Consider the following 24,932-nt stretch of genomic DNA (forward strand, 5'->3'; position numbering starts at 1 on the left):
CTGTGATGCTTTACAGACTGAGGAAACTGAGAACTCCCTCCCCCAAATGCCAACTTTTGATCCATTTCAGACATAAAACTTTCCAGAATACAGATTAGTAGGGAAAAGCTTGCTAAAAGGTAAGCGTAGTTGGATATAAATTGGTAAAAATAACTGATTAATTGCCTGCTTGATAATCTGCGTGCAAAAAACCAAACCACAAAAGGTCCCCCTGTTACAGCTGTGTCTGGCCATGTTTCAGATGCCCTGAGGTAATGTCCACGTGCACTGATGGCTGTGGCTGCGAGCCAGAGCCCCTGGACAGCGAGCACCACAATATTAGTTACTAATTTTTTTGTTTTTTCCCTAATAGACAATAATGTGGAATCCATCAGTGATGAAAAATAATAAAAGCAAGGATTGTCATGAATATTTAATTAAAAAAAAAAAAAAAAGCAGAGTATTCTGCTGATGGAAAAGCTAAGGCAATTGAGCTGAGCTTGCCTTTATGCCAGGAGGGGAGATGGGCTGTCCATAAGATTGTGGCTGTCCAGTATTGTCTTGTTTTCAGTGTGGTGGAAAGTCTTGGTGGCTACAGGTTTTTGCTTTGATGTATTAATATTTATAAGCTCCTTTGATGCCAGTGTATTGCTTTTCTCTGAAAATGCTTTTTTTACTATTAAAGCAATACATTCTTCTTCTTCTTCTTTGCTACTTCTTTACGTGGGAAATTTTCAAAGTGGTATCTGAGAAAATTAACTTCACTGCATGTATGATAGAAAGATTGGCTATTACTTTTGAAATTGTAAATTCCATTTGGCATTTTTCAATCTGTCACTCAAACCATACAAGAAAAACAATTTGCTTAATTTAACTATGACTATGATGTACAACCTGATAGTAATTTTTTCTCTTTTAATTATAATTCACTATGATATTCAGGTCCTAGATGCTGTGGGGAATTAGTCCAAACTGTTTACTTTGAGTGTTTAAAAAAACCCCATCCCAACCCCAAAAGCCTGCTATTCTACATAGTTTGTGGCTGTGATAAAAACCTCAATTTCAAGACATTGATCAATGTGCTCTTAGTAACTTGATATTGAATTCTTCTTTAAATCCGTACGTCATTCCAACTTCAACATGAAGTCAACTAGCTCGGTAATTATTTTAATTGCTATTGCGTACAGGGAGGCTTGCATTATCCAGTAGAGTTTTTCACTGGATTCAGGTATAGAACTGATAGGTTGGAGCAAGTTTTTGCAATTTATTTGGTACTGCAGAGTAATGCAGCAGTTACTTAAATGTTTCTGGTTTTCCCGTAAATGTTGCAGTGTTTAGATGATCTTTGAAATTAAATGTATTTTTAAATTAGCTACCTCTAGGAATGTGGTTTACAACTGGACATTTTTCAAATGTCTATTCAATGAAAGTGGACAGACACAGTCTCTCTTTGACACAACTGAGTTGCCTCTTTGGAGGCAGAAGGGAAATACAGTTAATAATGACCTTCCTTTCCTCTCAGAAAGAGAGATTTGTGAGGAGGCAGCTAGGCCAGCTGGGAATGGGAGCCCTTCCCCTGGCAGGCAGTGTCTCACTTTGAGACTGCAAGGGAAGCTAGAAAGTCATGGACAACACCATGAGGGACACAAGAATAGTGGTCAGCACACCAGATGAAATAGTCATCCCATCCTGTCAATCATGCCCTGCCTGTCCTCTGCTAAAGAAACAGCCCAAAAGTATGTACATGAGAGCTGTAGGATGTGTTTGTCTTACTGGCTTTTTAAAGCACAATAGGAAGAAGTGGTAAATGGTCCATGGCTCTGTCAGACTCCCAGCACAGTTCATTCAGCAACTGTCTTGTCTCCATTGTGTGTCCTGCACAGGCAACCCCTTGTTGGGGAATTATGGCCCACAGTCTGCTTCATTCTCTCTGTTTACTCTGTTTTTTGAAGGTCCAGAGTTTCTCATGCATAGGATCAGCTTTCTTTCCATGCCTGACCCTAACCCCTTTCCCAGGTGACGTGAGGTGGTTTGTGTGGTTAGATGGTGCATGCTTGGTTGCATAAGGGATGTCTTGCTGCCCTGAGCCTACTGCTGTGACCTGCCTGCCTGGCTGAAAAGCCTGAAGTCATTGGCTTAGGAAATCTTCTGGGCAGAAAATCAGCTAATAACAAAACTGAGGTGCATGTTGGCTTGACATCTTGATTGTTTGGATACTTCTTGTTTTTTAAAATAACTTATTTTCAAATTATGGTATTTTGGTAGAGGATTTTTTCTCAAATGAACTAGTTCTCAAAGTGCTTCTATGGTTTCTTGTCCCCTGGGTTTAAGTAGAAAAGGTTCTCATATTTCTGGTAAAAAAAGGACATCCTGCTCCCCTGTGAAAAGGGGAAGACCAGCCTACAAGCCAGCCTTGGTAATTGCTTCCTTCTTCCTGTACCTTTTTAAGCATGTGTGGCATTGTACCTAAGAGCAGCCACCCCTTCTCTCCCTGCCCGTGTGCTGTTCTGGCTTCTTCCCTTCTGCTGGGACAGTGCAGTTGGTTTCAGTAAGTCCCAGAACATTTGCAAAGTTCATTTTGGTGCGATTACAGAAACCGTGTGGACTGATTCTCTCTCAAATGGGTTTGGCACCCAGCTCACGAATATTTATCTTCCTCAAAGTAGAATAAAGCTTATTCAGTGTGTATGTAGGCATGACAAGAAACGCAGCTTTTGCCATCAGTCACTGTCCTTCCAGGGACTGTGGTGCAGTTTTGTCTGAAGTTTGGTGTATTTCCATGGTAGCTTTGAGTTGTTTTGCTTACTCCAGGGCACATACAGCAAAAATGTTTGATTATTTTAAGTTTTAGCTTATAATACTTGGAATGCTTCTGAGGAGTCTGCTGCCCTAATTTATGAAATAGCATTTCCCCACCTGATTTTTCCTATTTTTCTTGCTTAGCTCTGTGAAAATCATGGCTTCGACAATTTGGCTGTTAACTCTTTCTCTACAAGATTAATATTTTTTTCTCACCACAGAGTTGGAATGCATCTGGCCAGCCTCAGGTGATGATCTACAGTAGTGCTTCCCACACAACAGTGGCAGTATATTACTCACCCACCACTTACAGCTACTTCTATGTGCTAGAGGCCTTTGAAATTCTTTGCAAGAGGTGCTTGGTTTCATTTTTTCTTTTATTTCCTTGCTGAGCTCTCACAACAGGCTCTCTCCTGTGTCTGTGCATTGAATGCCGCTTCTAGGCCAGAGAGACTCCAGACTGGTAAAGTGGAAGAGGGGGCAGTTTGTGTCATAGATGCTGATTGATTGCCTGTCCCTTTGGGCATCCTTGTAATGGCCTCCCAAAAGAAAGACCTACTGTCTTGGGTGGAAAGCTGGAGGAGCCATTGTGTATTCAGCAGTGTGCAGCATTTGTGACTGTGGACAACAACACAGACACTCTTAGATAGACAAGCATTGAGGGCAGAGTTAGGCGGTCCTGTTCTATGACCTCCTCCTAAAAAGGGACTTTGATTTTCACATACGGGGCTAGTGGGAACAAGGAAGAGAGATTTCTGTCTTGTGCTCACTGTGGCTTTTCATTTTTAAGTTGAATTTCCTACGTCTTCAAAGTGAGAAGATTCTAACTTACTTAAATAGCCTGCATGTATTGGGAGGAGGGCATGGAGCAGGAGTGGCTGGGCTTTGTGCCAGGAATCAGTTCTGCTCTCAAGCCTAGTGCAGAAATTGTTTGTTTTGCTTGATAACTTGTCAGAGGCAGTGACTGAGCATTGTCTGACTGCATGTACCTGAATCTCAGTTCTCATACCATCAGAGTAGACAACTGTCTCTGCAGATCTGCCTAAGTTGGCTCTACCAATTGCAGTTCTCAGCATTTTGGTGTAGAATTCATAGGCCTCTCCAGTCTCTCATTCCTGGCGATTCAGGATCACTGGAACGATTCTCCATATGGCCAAAGGCTTGGTCCTTTCCTAGAAACCCCAAGTATTTGAACTGTGCTCTTGAAGGAATCAGACTGACTGCAAGTCTTTGAACTGAAGTGTGGGGTAGCATCCTGTGTACCAAGATGATGGGGGTAGAATAAGGCTGTAAATAAGAGGATAAATGACTGCAAGGTGCTGTGTCCATTCTCCTTGACATCTATACATGTATCCTTGGTTCAAAAGAAAAGATCTGTCAAGCATGCAGAATATGCTGTGGTGCAGTTTGCACACTCTGAGGGCAGATGAGAAATTAAAAGCAAACTAGATCTAATTAAAACTGAGATACTCCCTCCTTAATATCGGCCACTTCCTACCTGTGCTCTCCTGACAGCTCTATCAGTCCCAGCACTGAAGCTGCTTGGTATTCATCTTGGGTTACTTCTGGGGACATGACTCAGAATCTGCCAAAGTGCTTCCTAGACAGGGAATGAAACTGAACAAGTGCTTTCCTGAATTTGAATCAGGTTATTAGTGCAGATTTTTATTGTTTGCATTCTAGTATGAAGCAGTGCTTTTCCATTAGTTTTTGTTTTTACATTTTCCTCACATTTCCAACACTAACCTTTCCTTTTTTTTTCTTCCTTTTTTCAGGAAAAGAGGCGTAGAAGTAGTGCAGGTGAGTAAAAGCTCTATTTTCTTGTAAAGAAGGCTTACTGATTTTAAATGCTGTCATTTGGATGCCAATATGACCTGGGCTTAATGACTTTTCTTTCCATTAAGTTCTTTATAACAGATCCTGCTTTTGGAACGACAGGATTCCCCTTTTATGAAGCATGTGTTGAGCAGTCCAGTTTAATAGGTGCCTTAGTGAAAGTGGTAATGCAGTTAGGCTTTTCTTGTGTCTGTCAATTAATAGGTTCTGATAGTTGATTAGGTGATGTTACTCTTTTAATTGCATTCACAGAATGCAATTAACAGAAACAGGATCTGCCATTTGGAAAAAAGCTATGGCAGAAGGAATGTTCTTGTAACCCAGCGAGCAGTGAAATGATACTAAAGTGCTTTCAAGTTGTGGCCCATCTACAGATAAGTTCAGGTGTTGGCTACATTTGTTCTTTCCCAGGTCACAAGATGTTACTTAAAGGATGGTGTCATCTTGTGAAAGGAATTATGTTACATGTCAGCTGTAACACAGAGCACTGTAAGCCCTAAAAGATGAAGGGGAACATGCTCTTTCTTTCTGGCTTGTTTTGTGTGCTTAGAAGAGCTGTATGTCATAGGTTTCACTCTTGCTGATATTTACCTGGTGCTCATTTTGAGCTCTGAAGTGGTGAGTTCCTCACTGCCTCAATAGAGGCGACAAGGAGAGAGGTGGAAAATGGTGTGTTAGCCTTGGGTAATTAAGGTTGCTCTGAAGTCCATGTGGAAGGTGCTTCTCAACACCAGCAGGGAGCAGGAGAAAAACACTTAACAAAAAATAAATTGAAAAATCAGGCCATTTTGTTTTAAGAATCCAGTGTCAGAAAAGACTTAAAAACTTCTCGTTGCTGGTTAAAATGGAGAGTATGTCTTTCAGTTAGGAGTGGCTGTCAGAGAACTGCATTGTGTTAGAAGGACAAAGGGCATATACTTTACTGGCTGTGTTTAACCTTTCACCACTACAGCATCATCTTCCTTTCCTGTACCTCCTATTGCTCAGAGCTAAGGGGCAGTTTCTTTCATCAGTTTTGATAATGGCGTTACCAGACTGATAAAAACCAACCAGCATTTACAAAACACAGCTTGATCAGGAGCACTGGGAGAAAGGTAGCCCATATTTATGTCACTTTATGGGGGACATTACTATTTTATTAATACCTCAGTGTATTACAGTCCAGTGCCTGCATTTGTTATATGTGCCCTGCACCTGCACTGTACATTTACGCAGCAAGGGGCTCATATGAGATAATTCAGTGATGCATCCATTAGTTGAGCCTCATGGATTAAAGTTACTGTCCTTCCACAGGTTTGTGTAGCTTAATGGCTAGTCATCAGACAGACACAAAACTATTGGAAAGTATTTATTTATTGTAAGAGCATTTTAGAAAACATTTGGACAGAACTAGACAGGACTTTGTCCCCACAAAACGCTTTATGGTCTCATAATTTATCGTCTCATATTCGACAGCATGGTTGAGATGTCAGACTAATCTATACTGGGAGTTTGTGCCCCAAAGGCACGCCTCAATCTCTGGTGCCTGCTGCTCTGCTGGAACAGGATGGATGGAAGTGTGTGATCACCCTTTGCCTATCACTTGCGTGTTGCTTCATATATCCCGATGCATGTGCTTCAGCCAGTAGGGAAAGTATCAGAAATGGGCTCTTGCTTTTCACCCCTTATTGCTTGAAACCTTTGCTTGAGGCACCTCACGTGATCTGTCCCCCTAGCCCTGCTTCTAGAAGGATTGCCTTGGTGTCCATCTGGTGCACAAGGTTTATTTGACAGAGGGAATATTGTCTTCCTGTGTAAAGCAGCAGCATTTCTTTGATTTGCTTCCCTTTCTCCTTTAAAGAACATGTCCTGTTAGAGAGAAACCAGCTCTTAGGTCTGACAGTAAGCACATAAATCAAAACTCAAAATACACAGGATGTTTCTTCTTCATATAAATTCAGAATTTTTCTGCCGTAGACTTGCTGTAGTGAGTTGGAGGGTAAGGTTTAGTTACTGGCTTTTAGAGAGCAAAGCACGAGGGACTGGTATGTGCTGACTTCTGTGAACATACATCAGATCATTCTTTTCCAAAGATGTTTCACAAGAGCAGGAAAGGATTTTCTACTACTAAAGGGAAGTCTTGGAAGTCTTCAAATAAGCACCTGTGTGACTTCTGTTTCCTTCCTGCAGGGGGGATTTAGGATACTCCTCTCTTCTTTGGCTAGACAGATTAAATTATTTTATTTTGCTTTCTTCGAGCTAATTGTGCTGTCCAGATTCAGTGAGCTGCTGCTAGACAGCAATTAACATTTCATTACTTGTGTTCAGGTTTTGTGTTTTGTTTTCTCTCAGACTTCCACTTTCAGCGGGGAGAGTGGTTCCAGCTTTCTATTTTTATTGAGTGGGGAAACACGCACATCCTCCAAAGAGAAATAAAGCAAGAACAGGACTGGCAGTGGGATGCTAAGCAGGCATTCTCCTTTATCTAGCAGTAAGACCTTAATTAAAGCACATTGAAAACAAACAGAAAACCTCTCAACTTGTGTGGTGATAAATAATTGGGGTTTTTTAGAAGTACTGATTAATTTCTAACATAGTAAGAATTCATTGTAAACTCAAGGTACAAGAGCTGAAATGTGCAACATTATATAGTACAACCGAGTAACATCCACCAAGCTAGCTGGCTTAGAAGGTGGCACAGTAGATTAATTAAATAAAAAGCTTTCAAGGTTATGAACTTTCCAAAGACAGTATGAGTCTGAGCCTGCACCCAAACATTTGGGAGCCTGAATAGGATTAGCTCATTTCTGTTTTTCCGGTGGTCATGGCAGAACTCTGAGTAGAAGCACCCTTAAAATCTGGCAATGTTTTGGATTTAGGTTTGCTTCCTGCAGCTTAGATCCAAGTCAGTGGGCCAGCCGCAAACCAGTGTTGTATTACAAGGAAAAAAAAAACAAAAAAGCAATTTACTAGCTTTTCAAGATGGGCTCCTAACAGAATACAGTACTGCATCTTTCACCTCATTATGGGGCATTTGCTTTTTTTTTTTTTTTAAGGAGGGATCACTTGAATTAGGATGCTTACTTGTTTGTACTCCATAAGGTAAGGAAGCACTCCTGTTCCAGTTTTACAGGAGGAGAGACTGAAGGATGTATCCCATTTCTCCCAGGGAGCCTGTTGCAGTACCAGCCCCAGTGCTGCTGGGGTCTGTGCTGCAGGAATTTCAGCTGCAGCTGTCTCAGAAGGGTGTGGGGCCATTAGCTTGTGCCCTTGTGTGGGCATGAAGGCATGAGCAGTGAAAGGTGGTCAGCAGGGCTGGAGTTGCTGGCTCTCTTCCCGTGAAAGGCAGCACCAATTCAGCTGTGTTGAATCTTCAGGCTACATTTAAAGTATTCTGAATGAAATGCTCTTGTGGTTCCTGTGGCAGTTCCAAACCTTCTCCTTTCTCACCGGCTCTTCCCACCCTTCGCAGCTGCCTGCTCAGCTGGCGTGGCTTGAGCTGGTGGGCAGAGAAGGGTAGAGGTGCCCTGAACAGGTGACAGACATGACCAAAGCCCATCTGCCATGGCCTGCAGGCAGTTGCTAGGCAGGCAGCAGCTGACAAGGCTGAGGCAGAACAGCTCTTGTGCTGGCATTGCGGTGACTTGCCAGAAAATCCTTAAACTGAAGCATTTCTTAATAAATTCTTTCATCACTGTTTCAAGGAGAAGACTGCTTACAAAGCTATGCAGTGGATGGCTGATGAGGTGTTTATCATTAAAAAAGCTATTTTCTGTAATGGCATCTAGCAAATAAGGGTTTTATGTAGTGTCTTAAAAGTAAAGCTGCTTCTGATCCTGTTCAATTTCTAGCCCTCCATCACTCAAATTAGTGGAGGGCAAAATTTAGGATTGAAAATTGTCAGTTCTTCTTTTGCTAGTGAAGTAGCCAGTTTCTTATGATTGTACTGTGTAAGGGAAAGAAAGAACATCTACCTTGTTTTTCAGGAAAAATCTGTTGGCTTAGTTTGAAGAATGTTAGAGTGAAAACATGTGCACTGAAGTGGAAATCATCACAAGTACCTTTGATAGAGACATGCATTTATTTTTGTTTCACAAGCTATGCAAAACCAGAATAATTAGCTGCAGCCCTTTGGCTTCTGACAAATTGCCAGTTTGGTTTTTGTGTGACATAGTTTGGAGCCTTTGTATTTCTCGTGACTTCAAAGCTGTTTCCACACCCAAACTTTCCTTGAGCTCTTGCTCGCTTTTTTAAATTCTAAAATAGTGAAGATTCCCTATTTTTGGGTGGGTGATTTTGGATGAAATGAACACTAATGCTCTTCCATCTTAGAAGGATGTTCTAGTCAGTTTGCTATTAAAGTGGATTAGTTGTATTTCAAACTGCATGCTTTTTAATTGCAGTAGGATATGAAGGAGAGCATGTTTTCTGATGTGGATTGTAGTAGTTACAAGTCTTGACTGCTGTCTTGTTTTTCTCCCAACTTTCTGGGAACAGGGATATTTGAAATCTTTTACTTTGGAAAAGAAGACTGTCCTTTGAGATACGGGTTTTCTTGAAGCCTGCAAAGGAGAATTCGGGGTGCCCTCCACACTATTTAATTCTTCAATCAAAGTGAAATACTAATGATAATGGTTTCTACTGTTTGTTGCCAGGAACTGTTGTTTTCTAGAAATGAGGGGAGATTTATTTTCACATGAAGTATTAATGGAATAAGCTTGAAACAGCAGTGTTCTAACCAAAAAAAGGAGCTTGTAAAATATGTATTTGGTAGCATATACAGAAAGATGTGACTGGAAAGCTTCCAAAGCAAGCAAGGTTGTTGAGATGTTGGAGAGTTGGCTCTCTAGTACTGGCAGAAGAAAGTTTATTTTTACATGCATGCCAGGCCTTCAGTAAAGTGCATGTTTTCCTGAGAATGGCAGCCTGCTTTGCCATCAGTGCATTTTTGGAAGTGATGCTATAGAGGCTCTCCAGCCCTTCCCAGTCTGGATTGTGTTAGGTACTTTGCATGTGTTTGAAGGTGGGGGGCCACTGCTTAAAATCTTGGAAAGATTTTAAGCAGTACTTCTTAGTGTCAGTGCTACAAAGGGTGTGCTAACCACACAAAGTAGGGTCTTCCAAAAAAGTGCATTAATCTCAATTTGAACCCAGAAACAGCAGAAATGTGGAAGAACAAATCCCAGGCAGAATCCTCCCCCTGATCCTTCTCAGTAGGGGAGATCCTTCTGTGTGAGACCTCTGTGGCAGCTGAGAAGCATCATTTCCCAGCAGGAATGAAGCACAGGTTCCAGTGCAGGGAGAGATGACTTTGGCAGGATGCTTTACATTGCATCAGCACACTGGTCAGTGAGGTACAGCATGGGCCTTTCTGGTATCTGTTTGGGCAGGGAAGGAAGGTAAAACTATGGAACATTCTCACTGTGTGGATTAAGCAGATTAAATGGACAACAAACACTTATTCCTAAAAACTAGTCAGGGTAAGCCAAACAAATCAAATAGCATTTATTTACACTTTTGGTGAGTGAGTGAGTGAACCATGAAGAAATTTTTGTGTCTCAGAGAGAGTCTCTTACTGACTGGTTTGACTGCTTTCTTTAGGTGGTGAATCCCAGTAGCCTCAGAGAGGTGTGGGCTGTGCAGTCAGTTGCAGACAGCACCTGTGTGAGTGAAAACATTACCAAGATTTAGAAATCTGTAACTAATGCATAATGAATGGCTGTCAGGTTGGAGCCTGTACTTTTCTGGCCTATGGAGCCAGCTCTGCCCAGCACCTTTGTCTGCCCCCACTCCTTGGTAGGTAGTGATGAGGCAGTGATTCCTAACAGTGCTAAAGGCAGGGAGTTGGGAAGTCCTGAGTGAAAATCCAGTCCCTGTGGGACCTCGGCCAAAGATTTTGGTGGCTGTAATGGGATTGAAATTGCACTGGGGAATTGCCTTGCTTTGTCACTTACTGCAGGTACTTTAGGCAAGTCCCTTACAAATTCTGCCTCTGTTTCCTAATGGAGTTAATATTCCACATAGTGGAATGCCATTTAAGTTACTTTCAGATAGCTAAATGGATATATTTAAAGACAAATGAGTGTGTGAAGGAAAACAGGGCTGTTAATTTTTGAACACTGGTGTATAATATTCTTTCTGTCATTAGCATATGTCTTCCCAGATACTTCTGTGAATTACAAAGCTTCATAAATCCCTCACCAAGAAACCGTATGGATAAAGTAAGACCCTCAAAGAAATGCTGGCTTGTAAAACTGTTTGCCTCTTTTTGGAGCATACAGTCCCAGTCTTTGCACAAAATAACTATTAGACAGTGCTTTTTTGAATCATGTTTATTGCAAGTGCCTATTGGCCAACAAAGACTTGGCTTTGAGTCTGCACTAAACAATAGAATTATTTGTCTCACTGGATGCAGGTGTTGTGATATGGTATCAAAACAGGCACATGGAGTGTGTTCAGAGGCACGTGATTCAGGAAATGCCTTATTTTAAAACCAACCTGTCTCATTTGTGCTTTTGCTGAAACTGCACAGTCAGTGTTGAAGTACAAATATGCATGTAGCTCTTTTGACCTTTTCTGAAGTTTTTTTCTTGGAGTTGGAAGGATGGGGAGTTAATATGATACCATGACAAGGGTGACTGTATCTCTGACCCTGTACTCTCCCAGATGAATGCCCTGTCCTTTGTGTGTTTTGGGAGTGAAGTCATGCAGTTCTCTGCTCTATCAGAGTTGCAAGCTTAATCCTGTCACAGCAGCTGTAACCTTGCCTTCAGTCCTGGGGTTTGGTTCCACAGAGATGTTTTTTAGGAGCAATGACTCATGCATCCACTGTAGCTCAGACTTGGTTGCTTCCAGCAGAAGCTTTATGGAGAGAAAATTGTCAGAACAGTGGAGGAGGCTGTGTGTATGCCTGTCTTCCCCAGTGAGGCTGCTGGTAGGTCTGAGCTGCAGAAGATCAGTGGAGCTGGAGGAAGTCTTTTCAGTGCATGTTGACTCTTCTTTCTCCAGCTTCTGCAAGACTTACTCCTTTGATCTGTGGCCTGAGATAATTGCATCTGAAAATATTGCATGCTTCTTTGCTCTTCTGGCACTTCACAATTGAAGGAGATAAACATGTTGCAAGAGTGAATGGTTTCAACAAAACCTGGTGCTTAAAGACATTAAGCCCTAGAGTTTATTAGGTTTTCCTGTATTTGGTATTTAGCCTTAAATTAGAGAAATCTCTAATGCATGTACTTAAGCTGCCTCTATATAAAACAGAGCGCAATCAAATACAGCAAAAACTGGAAATGTTTTCATGAACCTCACTGCCTTCATGGAAATACAGCAGAAGACAGAAGAGTGGCTTCAACTTAATTAGGACAGCTGAACTTCTGCCCCCATCCCCTTTTTTTCTCTCCAAGGGGCACTGTGTTTTAAGGGTGATGCCATTTGCTAGAATAAGTATTTATTTTTCACTTTCACTCTGCATTTCTGGTGAAAGCAATACACTTGGTTTTTCTTCTAATTTCTTTTTTGCAAAGGTGTAGATCTCTGCTGTATGTCTGAATGTAGACAGATCAGACAGAAAGGGTTTTTGCATATGTTGTAGGAGTTTTCTGTGCCTTCGTTACTTTTTAATATCTCTGTGGTGGTTTGAAAATAGCTTGGTTTTTGGTGAAGAGGAAAAAGGGTCAACCATTGAAGTGGCTCTAATATTGACCTTTTGCTGGAAAATACTTCTGGGCTTTTTGACAGCTTATTTTTATTCACTGTCGAATTTTCTGTAAAATTTACTGCCAATGGTAATTTTGCATGGTACCAAAAGCAGTGCAATTAATAATGTAGGGTGGAAATTGTTGCATCTAGGATTTCACATTGAGGAAGACAGGAGATTACCTGGAGAAATTTAGATGATTATAAGCATAGTTTCTCCAAAGTAGAAGGGGTTTATCCCAGACGTGAGTTTCTTTAGCATAAGGTCACAGAGCTGTGGTATGCTAAAAATTAATATTTTTTTTTTCTTTAACCCTCTTCCCTCATATGACTTGTCACAAAGGATACTGCTGCGGCAGCTTTCTAAATGAGGTTAATGTGGTTCTCCTCTGGCTATGCCAGGAGCAGGGGTGGGTAACCACACTTATTAAATGGATTGGTATAGACATTGGATGCTGATAGGCATTAATCTGCCCTAAACAGTCCCTTATCATGTGATAGAAATAGACCTTTCTTTTGGAAAGCTCTTTTCAAAGAGAATGTTGAGGGCAAGAGTTAACTTTATTCCCACAGACTGGGGGGAGCCTGGAGAGAAGCTTTCTCCAGCAGGTTCCTGTGAGTCTCTCTGTTGCTCAGTTTCTTCAGGGAAGAAATGTAAAGACTGTGCTACTGACATAATAATGAATGTGTATAAATCCCAAAGCCAGAGGAACCACAAAAGCCATCCAGCTTTGTGCAGTTCTGAGAGGCAGCTTTGTTCATGGGAGTCACAGTTTGTGCTCTGCTGCTTCTCCTCCAGCTCACCTGCCCACAGAGCAGGGTGATTTTGTTCCCAGGAGGCTCCATATCCAGGTGTGCTTTCTGTGCATTAAAAACACAGCAAAGCCAAGCCTGACTCCAGTGTGCAGATTTGTCACTGGAATGGTGATGCCATAGAGTACATTTTACTTTAATGGTTCTTTTCTTATGTTAAGGTTATTTTTGTCAAAAGGAGTCAAAAGAATTACTTGTTGCCCATATTATGGGTGAATAAAAGCCTGTCAAGAGAAGTTGTCTGCCATGCTTTTGGTTAAAGTTTGCTTGTCAGCTTGTAGGATCTTAAGGCAATGCTGTCAACTCACCAGTCAGTAAGGTACTCACATTTCAGTCATGATTTAAAGGAAAAAGATCAAATTGAGGGTGGTGCTGCTTTGAAAACTGGCACAACAGAGCTTACGGGTGACAGAGCAGGAACTACACCTATGTACAAAACTATAAAATGCTTCTGTCGTTGCTGAGCAATGGACTTATGCTGTTTTTTGGTTGCTGTTTTAGGATCTGTGAGTTCAGTGTCTTACTAGAATTCACGGATCAATTTTTCAACATGAGCTTCCTTCAGTAAATTATAGTTGCCTCATTTAATTTCCCAGTTGCATGCTTCCTTGAATAAGTTTATGTCTAATTTAAAGCTGTTATACATGTTAACTCATATGTAGTGTCCTTGTTTGAGTGTGTGTTTTAAGGTGAGCATTCAATAGTTAGTGAGGGCTTTCTTACAAAAAAACTATTCCTTCTCCTGGTACCTTGCCAAAGTGCAGAGAAGTTATTTACAGTGTTTTGACAGAATCATCCCAGGACGGGATGGAAAAGATGCCATTGGGACTGAGCTAATACTGTAAAAGACTGAAATGTAAGGAAAACAACTGTTGTAGAGGAATTTTTGGCTGACTTTGCAATCTGAGAAGCTTTTTAGCTTTTTTTTTGTCATAGTTTGTTGATTGGAGCTAAGAGCTTCCTTTACTCAAAGGTCTAAGGGCATCTGAAATTGTTTTCTTGTACAAGAAGCTTCATTGCACAGCTGCAGTGTCCTGTAACCTCAGCGGCATAGCCAGTGTTAAATTGTTCATCTCCTTACTGATGGCAAGATTAGAGAACAGGCTGCTTTCTGTAGTGAATTTATGTTGATTGCAGAGAGGTCTTTTGCACTTCAGGTTAGCTTGGAAAATGTTCTTTCCTGTGACCTAGATGAGCTTATTTTGTAATACCCTTTCCTTTATGATAACAGCCTTTAAGTGGCTGAAAAAAGAACGGCAGCTATAAAATAAAAATAAAATAAAATAAAACCAGAACTTTTTAAGTACAAAGCAGTTTGAAACTGAGTTCATGAGCCTGTTGTGATGACTTACATACCATGCAAGACTTAATAGCTAGTTAGCTGTTTATCAGTGAAGTAAGTGACTAAAAAGGAGGTAGAGATAGCACTTGCTCCCTGCAGATGACAGATCCTTCCACTGGTACCTGCTTCTGCTAGTTTTTCCACTTCTGAGCCAAAAAGGGCAGGTTAGAGCTGATGACCCTCCATTGGCCAGAGGACCTTTTTCCTACCAGAAATGGGCCATGTTCTCACAATGCTTTCAGTTCCTGTTGGGTGAGGAAACTACACCCTGGTGGTCGATCTTGTCTAACAGGTATGTTGAATGCTCAAGTTCTCTGCTTTCTTTTGATAAATGCTGTGATTGTTTTTCTTCAAAGTAGTTGCCTGCTGGGTCTCTTCTTTGCTTTTTCAACCTGCTTGTACAATTAAGTCAACGCATTTTTACTTTTTCTGTGCTTCCAAAAATCTGAATCTTACCTACTTTATTCTTTAACTCTGTCTAGCCTCTGTTCTAGGTCAGCCTTTTGAAGGCATCAAGTGAGTCTACACAAGTGGATGCACACAGAAGCTGTGTTGGCTCTGTGAGCACTATGTGCCATATAGGTGTGATTATGCTGTATTACACCCTCAGGGACCAGGACAGTGCTGCTGCTGGTGCTGTAGCATGTTCAGTCTATGCAGTACGGTCCAGTGCCTTTTAAAGGTCTGTTGGTGTAAACCAAAGGCAGGCATGGGCAGCCCGCTGTCATTATACCATGTGGGAATTGAAAGCTGTTCTTATGTGGTTGCTAAGCCACGGTCACCTCCCAGGAGCTGTGGTAGTCTTGAGTTAGTGGAGATTATTGTCAGGTGTCCTGTGCTTTCTTAGCAGCTAGTAAAGGGGTCTCTTGGTGTTTTTATAGCTCATGGCTCTGTGACACTATTGATGTGTTCTTTTCAAATCAATGAATCTGACTGCTTTTGCCTTTTCCATAAATCTGAATATACCCAGTTTTGGAGGGTCGTTTTTTATAACTACTGTCCAAGACTCTTAGTGGGTACAGCCTAACTCTGCTTACAGCAAAAGTGATTTTGAAGTAATGCTATGCTGACTTTTTGTTTAAGGAATCAGAATGCAAATGCAGCATAATCATGCATGAAAAATAATCTGTCCATGGAAATGCTGTCTTGATGGTCTACTTTGTTACTGCCCAGATATGTCAGTCTGTAGCCAAGTTTTGGTGCAGTAATTCCATCAAGTTAATGTTTAAAAGAAGAGCTGACAGAGTTTACTTCATCTTCAGTAAAGAGAAGTACTAAGCATAGTTGGTGATGACTGGGAATTTTAATTCCTTACAAATTTTCTTAGGATTGATATGCTGCAACTTTATTTATTGAATCTCTCAGGACTGTTTATGATTTTGTCTCAAGAACTTGGTGTATTTGCAGAGGATCACTTAGCAACAGTCCATGGCACAGTGACATGCTCATGCTAGTACGATGAAGTATAAAACAATGAGGAAACACCCAGAAACACCAAGTAAATAGAAATTTAAAGCAAAACAAAGTGGCTCACTTACTGAACAGTTCCACATTGATGTGGAAGGACTTGTAAAATTCTTTACTTAGATGTTTGTAATCTTGATCTCATGATACTCTCTACTTGTGTAGATGTTTATAGTCATGGGACATCTCCAGTTGTTATAATGGAGCATCTCCTGAGTATTTAAAATAGAAGGAACTATTTGATATTGAAGCAACTTATACTTTAATCTGTTAAGTCTTCTTAATTAGTGCTCCACCAAGTTATAGCTAAAGAATGAAAGTTCCCTGGAAGGGTCTGGGATCTAGACTGCTATTCCAACTTTACAGCTTTGTGCATTCTTTGTACAGCTTTATGACTCTTCTGCTTCTAATAATCCATATTTCTTTTCCTATGGTGGGTTTTTTTTCTTTCTTAGGTTTGGAGTTCTCTTTGACTGAGAGGAATTATAAGTTCAGGTCTGAATGTCTGCATGTTGCAGGCCTTTTATTACTGTATATTGATACCAGTAACGTGCTTGACTTAAATTACTTCCAAGCACTACCATGGAAAGGGGGTCCTGGTCAATGGCAGGCTGAATATGAGTCAGCAGTGCCCTGGCAGCCTGGAGAGCCAAGTGTGTCCTGGGGGCATCAGGCCCAGCATTGCCAACCAGGCAAGGGAGGGAATTGTCCTGCTGTACTTTGCACTGGGGCAGCCTCACCTCGAGTGCTGGGGACAGTTCTGGGTGCCACAATTTAAAAAAAGCCATCAAGCTGTTAGAGAGTGTCCAAAGGAGGTCACAAAGACAGAGCTTTTGAAGAGCAGATTTCAAACTTCAGACCACTCTTTGCACCAGCTCTGCATCCTTCTTTGTTCCCCTTCAGAAACATCTGCGCTGGGGTGTTCAGAACAGGCTGTACTGAAAGACCTGTGTTTGGAGCCCGTCCTGTGCTTCTGCTTGTACTTGAAAGTTGTCTGGAGACAAGCCAACTCCTCATTTTAAGGTTGCAAAATTGTGCTAGCATATCAGAGGGCTGGCTTTGTTCTTCATGGGTCTTACTAGCCTCCTGAGCCCTGTGCCACATCAGTGAGGCCAGGCAGCATCCCCAGCAGAGCTAGGGTTACATCTGCTTTGGCTATGGAAAGAAGAGGCAAATTGTGCATGTCTCTGCCTGTAAGTGACCACAGACCTACCCAACATGTGTTAATCTATCCAAGGACAGCATTGGAATGTCTGTTTCTGTAGAGAGCACTGGTGATGAGAAGCCTCCTGCTTTGTGATGAGCTGTTAGCATGGTTCCCTCTAAACTCCTTGTCTCCCTTCTGCTCCTTGCTAGCTGCATACCAGCTTACCGAGCTGTGTTTGTCACACCTTGTTCCCTGCAGTGGGACAGGCACAAGTGTGCCTTGCCACCAGGGTGTGGCTCTAAACTATGGTGCCAGCTCTTAGCTGGAGGTGGCAGCCTCAGTGTTTCAACACTTGCTGTTGCATCCTGCAGCCAGCCTCAGTGAGGAGTCCTGCCTCCTGGACCACTGCTGAGTGCTGAGTTACAGCCTGACTCCAGTTGTAATCTTCTGAAAATGTGGCAGAGCTAAAGCTGCCAACACTAAATTTTTCATATGTTCCTGTAGATTTTGAAAGGTGGTTTTCTTTTTTTAATGCCGCCATAGAAGGTGTAGTGGGAACATGAAATTTGTAGTACTACAGTGGTACTGAGGTGCTCTAGTAATGGGAACTAATAATGAAAAGATTGTACTAGGTATAAAATTAGCTTCACAGTTAGTAAAAACTGTTTAAAATGATGGTTTTATTATTTTCACAAAGACAAGTATTCTGTCGGGTCAGTTATGATGAGGTCATGGTGAGGGGAAGTTCTGTGACTGACCATACTCGTCCTTCTTATATCTGAAGTGTGAGGTAAGTTATGAAGTAATGAGCCTGCTTTTCAAAGGTGCTGAGCAGCTGTGTTGAGGTTCATGCAAAAGACCAAGTGCTCTGGTTTTTTAGCTGTCTCCTTGGGGTGTAAATAAGAATGCAGCAGCGCACTCTGCACAGACATGTGTGTGTGAATCTCATCCCATCTGTCCACCCATCCTACAAAGACTTTTAGCTATTTTTTTTTTCTGAATGAATTACATTATTGAATGCTGGCAGATTTTCTGAGTATCTTTACTGTTAAACTGCTTGTATTTGTGTTGTTCGAGACATCTTCTATTACTTAGTGATGCAAATGTGCATGAGTGACTTGTACTTCTGGGGCACAGGAATGCAGAGCCCCTCAGTCTGTGTGCTGAAGCTAATCCATTGGTGTCCTTCCCTCTGTGAGCATTCCTAGAAATTGCTGTACTTTTTTGGCCATATTTGAGGAACTTTTCTAACCTCAGAGCAAAATATAATACAATGCAATAGTTTGTGTTATGCTTTACAAAGTAACATTATTTTGCTATTTGTGTTTCTAACGGCTCTATTAAAAAAAAATACTACACTGTGAATCTGCTGTAGGAATTTGGCTTTATGATCCTTGTGGGTCCTGTCTAATTCAGGATATTCTGTGGTATCATGTTGTTTATTGGCAGTTCAGTGGAAGAAAACTAAAATTACAAGCTTTTAATGTTTCATTGATTACACTTTTATTCCTTTGCAGTTAATGAGATACCACTGTATGCAGGGGAACATGCCTACTCCATAGGCATGCTAGGAATGTGGTAGGGAAAGAAGGCTTGTAATACTAATTTCAGGATGCAAGCTTCTTTTTTTAATGAGATCATTTCAGTATTCAGTGAAGGATTTTGGTTCTGTGGGAACTGGTCAAATATAGCAGACATAAATATAGAAGGCAAGTAGCATGGCAACTTGGAGAACCTCTGCCCCTATAATATAAAAACGAAAAACAAACACACCAACATTATTGCTGCATTTTCAGTATGCTTTTTTGAGAGTCTGAAGGGGTGAGGGTGTGAGAGACTGCTCTCTTCAATAATGTAGAGAATCTTCATAGAAACCTTTTCTGTAGTCTGGTACATCCTGTGGTCCAAGGAGGTGGCTCAGGGCAGGACCTATGGGAGTGCTCCTGTCGTATCGCTGGGAAAGTGAGGTTGCAGGAGTAGCCCTTGTAGGTAACATCTTTTCCATCTGGGCTGGGTGATCTGCTAAAGAGCATGAAATATGTAGTTAGGTTGCTAATCTGGACCAAAGTCAATCCCAGTGTGTCCTCCTTTCCTAATTTTCCTAGGAAGATTCATGCTAACACAAGTGTGGGCCTGTGACTCAGCCACGCCTCCCATTCCATTTTAAAATACCACGTATTTTAGATAGAGCAGTCCCAGACCTGTTATTGAAGATACCACCCATTTTCTCCAGAACTCGGGACAGCCTTCAGATTCTGAAACAGCAGACTAAATGTAATGAGCTTGAAATGTCCAAAAAAAGCAAGAACTGCAAAAGAAGAGTTTTATTACCATGAAAATGAAGGTCAACCTTGCTGCAAGCACAGGATGAAGTGGGGAAACTTTATACTCCTGGTAAAAATAATTCCTTTGCTGTTGCTTCCTAAAGTAAAATCCAACCAAATTAAAAAAAAAACCAAAACAAAACCAACAGAGTAAGTGAAATAAATTGTTACTCTATTGCTGTCACCTTTATAGTAGGTAGTTAGCTTATGTCTAACTGCCTTGTGTCAGTCTGAGATATAAATATAAGTGATAAAATGCACTTTATTGGATGTGCTGGAAATTAATTGCTGTTAGGTCTTAGTTTTTTCTCATCATGTTTCCCATAGAAGGAGACAGCTTGAAAGGGACCCATTTTTCATGAGCTATTTTTATTACTTAAAAGTTACTTGAAGCACTTATTTGAGGCATTTATTTTCAGCAGAGAAGAAAACAGCTGAATTTTCCTGTGTGTATTCTTAGTTCCTGCTGCAAGGTAAATTCTGCTGCAAAGCCCACAGCCAGGGTGGTAATACAGCTGGATTGCAGTGCCTTGCCTGCACCGTGCCAGCTGTGTGAACCTATGTTCTGTTGGTTTTAACCATAGAATCAGTTCCTGCTATATATTACCAGGATAAATTCAGTGGTACTTAGCAGCATGTTTCAGCTACTTTTCCATTTTGCTTTCATCTATAGGCAATAAAATATTTAAAATTGAAATTGCCACTGTTAGTGGGAAAACCAAAGGTGAGACTTCCCCCAGCATAGTACTCATTGTCCGTGCACCCTGGAGATGAGTTGGCTACTTTTTGTGCTTTCTGGGATCATCCTGGGTTTTAGAGTGCACAAAGGGAGGAAGGGGAAGAAAGATGATAGATTGCAGTGAGAAAGGATGACAAGCCTCGAAGTCTTATTGTCAGTTCCTCATGGCAGTAATAAATATGACATGGCATCCTTTCAGTGACTTTCTTTTGTCTCTTAGAGCATCTTTACCAGACGTAGATACTCAGTGTTGAAACACCTGACTCAGGATGTGCTGTGGAAGTGTATGTTCTGTAATCCTTGCTGCCTGGCTTCTGCTGAGCCCAGGTTGCCTCTGAAAGCTCTTATCAGACAGTAAATAAAAACAGTTTTGTTTGCAAAGGGAGTTTCCTAATTGCACTGGTAACTTGTTTGGTATTCAAGTGAATATACTGGAGAGACTATGAACTTGCCAGATATTGAAAACTGTCACTTCTGTAAGTTTCTTGGTGAAGAGAGAGGCTGATGTCCCTTTGTCAGATGAGCTGGACTTTAAAAAAATGCTGGTTGTTGATAGTCAATGCAAGGAAGTGCCTGGAACCACAGAGCACATAGCAGCACACAGCATTTCCCAAAATACACTTACATTGGTATGTCTCTGCAAATAGCTGCAGGTCACAGCTATTAAACGTGTGGTTACTCAGCCCTGCTGCTGCAGGATAGTTAATGGGCTGAACTCTAACTATGATAGGTCTTTTGGTATTACTAGTGGTAATCAGATATAGTGTTGTCTACTGCATTGTCAGTGCCACAGAGCTGAGCCGTGTAAGAGCTTGTTAAACCTCAGAATAGATTAATTTGGAAAGCTCTAGTTAAAGCTTGTATGACACATGTCTGTAGTAAGCAATATATGAATATTCAGAACACTAACCCTGCAAGCCTGCCTGGGTTAAGGACATAGCAAATGACTGCAGTCTCTACAGAGTGGAGGAGGCCAGTCATTTTCAAATGCAAGAGGTAATTTTGTTGGCCTTAGTTTCACATTTTGCAGGCTGGCAGGGTCCCGAGCTGAGAGGCACGGCAGGGATGGAAGCTGGGCAGGCTGTGGTTACACAACTGGTGCTGCCTTAGGGAAGGGGACAGGTCCATTCCCCCTGCACGGTGATGCTGGCATGCTGTGCTGGGAGCAAAAGTGCTGTGACAAAGAAAGGACTCAATGCTAGAAAGTTCTGTGTGAAGCTTTTCTGGTTGGCTGAACTGGGGAGGGAGGCTCTGTATATGTGGAAATACCTGTGCTGTTTGCCTGAAGTGAAGAATTACTGCTTCTGTTTTGTCTGTCGTTTGGTGTAAGTTTTTTCGTAAAGCTTCAACTGACTGGACTTTCACCAGTTCCCGTGGGAGATTGCTCCATGGTCTAACATGTTTGTGTGCCAGCAAGTCTTCCTGCTAATCAGCCCATACATTTCCTTCTTGTCACCCTATCAGTCCTGGTTAACCCATTCTGTATGGTGCTCATATTAAGTGTTATCTCTCTTCTAGGGTAAAGCACCTTTCACATGCTGATACTCTTGTAACTTACCACATGTTTGTCATTGCTGAAAGTAGAGTTGCTCCAGAGCTACCTGGCCTCAGCAGTTCATGGGCTGTGAATCCACACCCTTTATCTTGTGGTAACTTGTTTGCTTGGATGTAACCTAAGAATTTCAAACTAACTGCCTAGGAAATTTAGGTACCTAAAGGTCACAGCAGTGACCTGGAAACCTGAATCCTTATGTTCTCTTGGCTATCTTATCTATGTTTTGCCTTCTTAGTGGAAATCAAACCCTTTTGCTTGTTTTTTTTTTTTTTGCTGGTCACAATTTTTCTTCCAGCATTGTAGTGCTCTTTTTCCTGTCAGCTTTGAAAGGTGCAGAAAAATAAAAGAAAAGAAATTGCTTACATTCCATGTATTTTGCAAAGATATCACATATTGACTTAATGGTAACACCATTATGTTATGGAAAGAATTGTGGTTTACTTTCTGTAAAGCTTAATTTCATACAATTGGAGTTTGTTCTCCTTTTTCTCCTCCCTCCCATTTGCACTTGAGAAAACTCTCCCAGTTTAGGTCCCACACTCTGCAGCAGAAAGATTTCCTGTATTGCTGGTCTGGTCCTTTCTGCATTGTATTACCACAAAGGTGTATTTCTGAGGCACTTACACTTCTGCTTTCACTCAGTATATTCCTGTTGAGGCAGCCACGTGGGGAGTGAACTTGGGTAAAAAAGCAGTGTTTATTATGTTACAGACTAACGTAGCATTGCAAGGAATCTTCTGTTTTGATTCCAGTCTTATACCTTTCCCCAAAAGGTGATTTTGATGTGGAACAGACCTGCAGGTAGTACTATAAGTTTAATTTTAAAGCATGTTTTGCCAGTAAATAAATAAATGAGTACATAAATACCAACTGGTTGCTGGTTTTCTGCTTCCTTTCCGTGCTATTTTATTAAACCCTTGAAACATTTTCTGCCACTCAGAAGTTTCCATTGTGTTGGGTATAACAATCCTTCAAAATGTGAGGAGTGCTTGAAAGGGTTCCCACTCACTCTTAGGAAAGTACTGTACTTGCACAAAGTTTCCCTTGCACAAAGATCTACCTATGCCAGGGTTCCCTAGCAGTATTTCAGGCCAATTCAGGTGAAGCATTTTGCATGTTGATTCATTTTTATTAACCAAGTGAATTTGGCAGAACTATGTTGGCATTTTTTGCATATATTTAATTTTCCTGCTTCTCCTAAAGAACATATAGTCCTTTCTGAAAAGGTTCTCAAAGAGCATTCATCTAACTTGTCATCTTTTATTCTTGTCTATTGCACTGCTCTTGGGAGTAGTCCTCCAGTTGTAGCATGGTGCTATTTATCCCCCCCAGTGGCATCCCCAGCTGCTGCTTGCCTCTGGCAAAGAAGACAAATGGTTATTGTGTTCTGGAGCCATGCCAGGTCTTCTGTGTCTCCACTTGGTCAGTATTGTTGTGTTTTATTTTGGAGCTAGTACTTTGAATAACACTGGTTTATTTTGAGCCTTTCCTTCTCCATCTCCCCACACTTCCCTCCTCCTCATTAATTTTTTGTTTAGACACCTGGGATTAGTAAAGGGAGGCAGCCCAGCCTGATGAGCTCCTTAGTAACTTGAGAAAATACACTTTGAGCTTGAGGTTTTATAATAATGGTGAAGAAAATGTTTCGTTTTTCATACAAATTTTGGAGATGATTGTTGTCTTTTGTTAAATTGTCTTGCTCAGAAGAGAAATGTTACCATTTTTGAGCAAATTGTTACCCTCAAATGTCACTGCGAAGAACGTGAATAAGCAACTCAGCCAGACTTTTATATATGCCTGTCAGTGTTTGTTTCAGAGTAAACACACCCTCATCAAAATCAGATGACTTCTCTGTTTTTATTGTCTACCCTTAACCTGTGTCTGCAGTGCTCATTTTCTTTGTTGATTTAAATGAAACTGCAGCTGTGATGCCTCTGTTACTGCTCTGAATAGCAGGTGGCTTCACAGGACTGATGCTCTGCTGGAGCTGGTTGTCCCACACACATACTTGTATGACTCCCTTCCTTGAAAAGCCTGAAGGGCTTCATAGAATCATAGAATGGTTTGGGTTGGAAGGGACCTTGAAGATCATCTTGCTCCAACCCCCCTGCCATGAACAGGGACACCTTCCACTGGACCAGGCTGCTCAAAGCTCCATCCAGCCTGGCCTTGAACAGCTCCAGGGATGTGGCATCCATAACCTCACTGGGCAACCTCTTCAGTGCCTTACCACCCTCACAGAGAAAAATCCCTTCCTAACAGCTAATCTAAACCTGCTCTCTTCCACTTTGAAGCCATTCCCTTTGGTCCTGTCACTCCATGTCTGTATGAGAAGTCCCTCTGCATCTCCCTTGTCACATCCCTTTAAGGTGTTCTGGAAGGCTGCTTGAGTAGCTCTCATGTAAGGTGAGCATGTTCCTGTCTTCTCTTCAGCCAGGCCTCATTTGGCAGTCACACCCATAAGTAATGACATGGCCTAGCTAAGAGTGATTAGTGACTGTCCACTAATTTTCTCAGGGACTTGGGAATGTATCTTGGTCATATTCTTATCTGTACTTTAGGGAAATTGTTTCTGTGCCAGTGTTGAAAAGGGCATGTTCTGTCAGCATATTTTAAATAATTCTTGAAGGATATGAAAAGCTTGGAACAGCTGAAATCAATGAAGAAAAAAACATAGAATAGGGTGAAAAATGCAATGTCAAAACTCAAGATCCATTGATAGTGAAATGACTTTCCTTCCTTTAAATTGTACAACTGAAAATGTCACATTACATTAATATGTTAAATGTAGCTACAACTTTTCTTTCTCTATGTCTTCACCTTACAAGGGTATCTGCTTATGTGTGTTTAGAGATGGGAAAGGGATTTTAAAAAGGCCTTGGACATTCACCTGAACAACAGAAATGCCTGGTCTATGCCTGCCAGATGTTATAAAATATATTATTCACTTCTAATTTTAACCCTATCACATGATTTTAAATCTGAGTTTAGCAGCAGCTTGAGCTCAGATTTCAAAGATACTTTGTAAATCAGTATATCTTGGTTTACTCAGGTGGTGGGTTGACCCCAGGGGACAGCTAAGACCCCAGCCAGTCTCTGCTCACTAAGGAGGGCTCAGATCTCCCAGGTGTGTTCTCAGATCTCCCAGACTCTTGCCCACCTCTATCCACAGGCTGCAGGGGCAGCTTCAGAAGCAGAGGTGGCCTGAGCAGTGTGCAAGCCCTGTTCAGCAATAACTGCAGCACTGGGTGTGTTATCAA

General features: G+C 41.4%; 1 protein-coding gene across 3 annotated transcripts in view; it reads left to right on the forward strand.

Moving 5' to 3' along the window:
* The window catches only part of ITPK1 (inositol-tetrakisphosphate 1-kinase), a 141,550-nt gene that overhangs the window by 26,652 nt on the left and 89,966 nt on the right, over window positions 1-24,932 (forward strand). For all 3 annotated transcript variants that reach the window (XM_064423532.1, XM_064423531.1, XM_064423530.1), the window contains exon 3: window positions 4,554-4,578. In XM_064423532.1, coding sequence (XP_064279602.1) covers window positions 4,554-4,578 — 25 coding nt within the window. The remainder of the gene's footprint in view (window positions 1-4,553; window positions 4,579-24,932) is intronic.

This window comes from Passer domesticus, chromosome 6, assembly GCF_036417665.1.
Source record: "Passer domesticus isolate bPasDom1 chromosome 6, bPasDom1.hap1, whole genome shotgun sequence".
NCBI lineage: Eukaryota > Metazoa > Chordata > Aves > Passeriformes > Passeridae > Passer > Passer domesticus.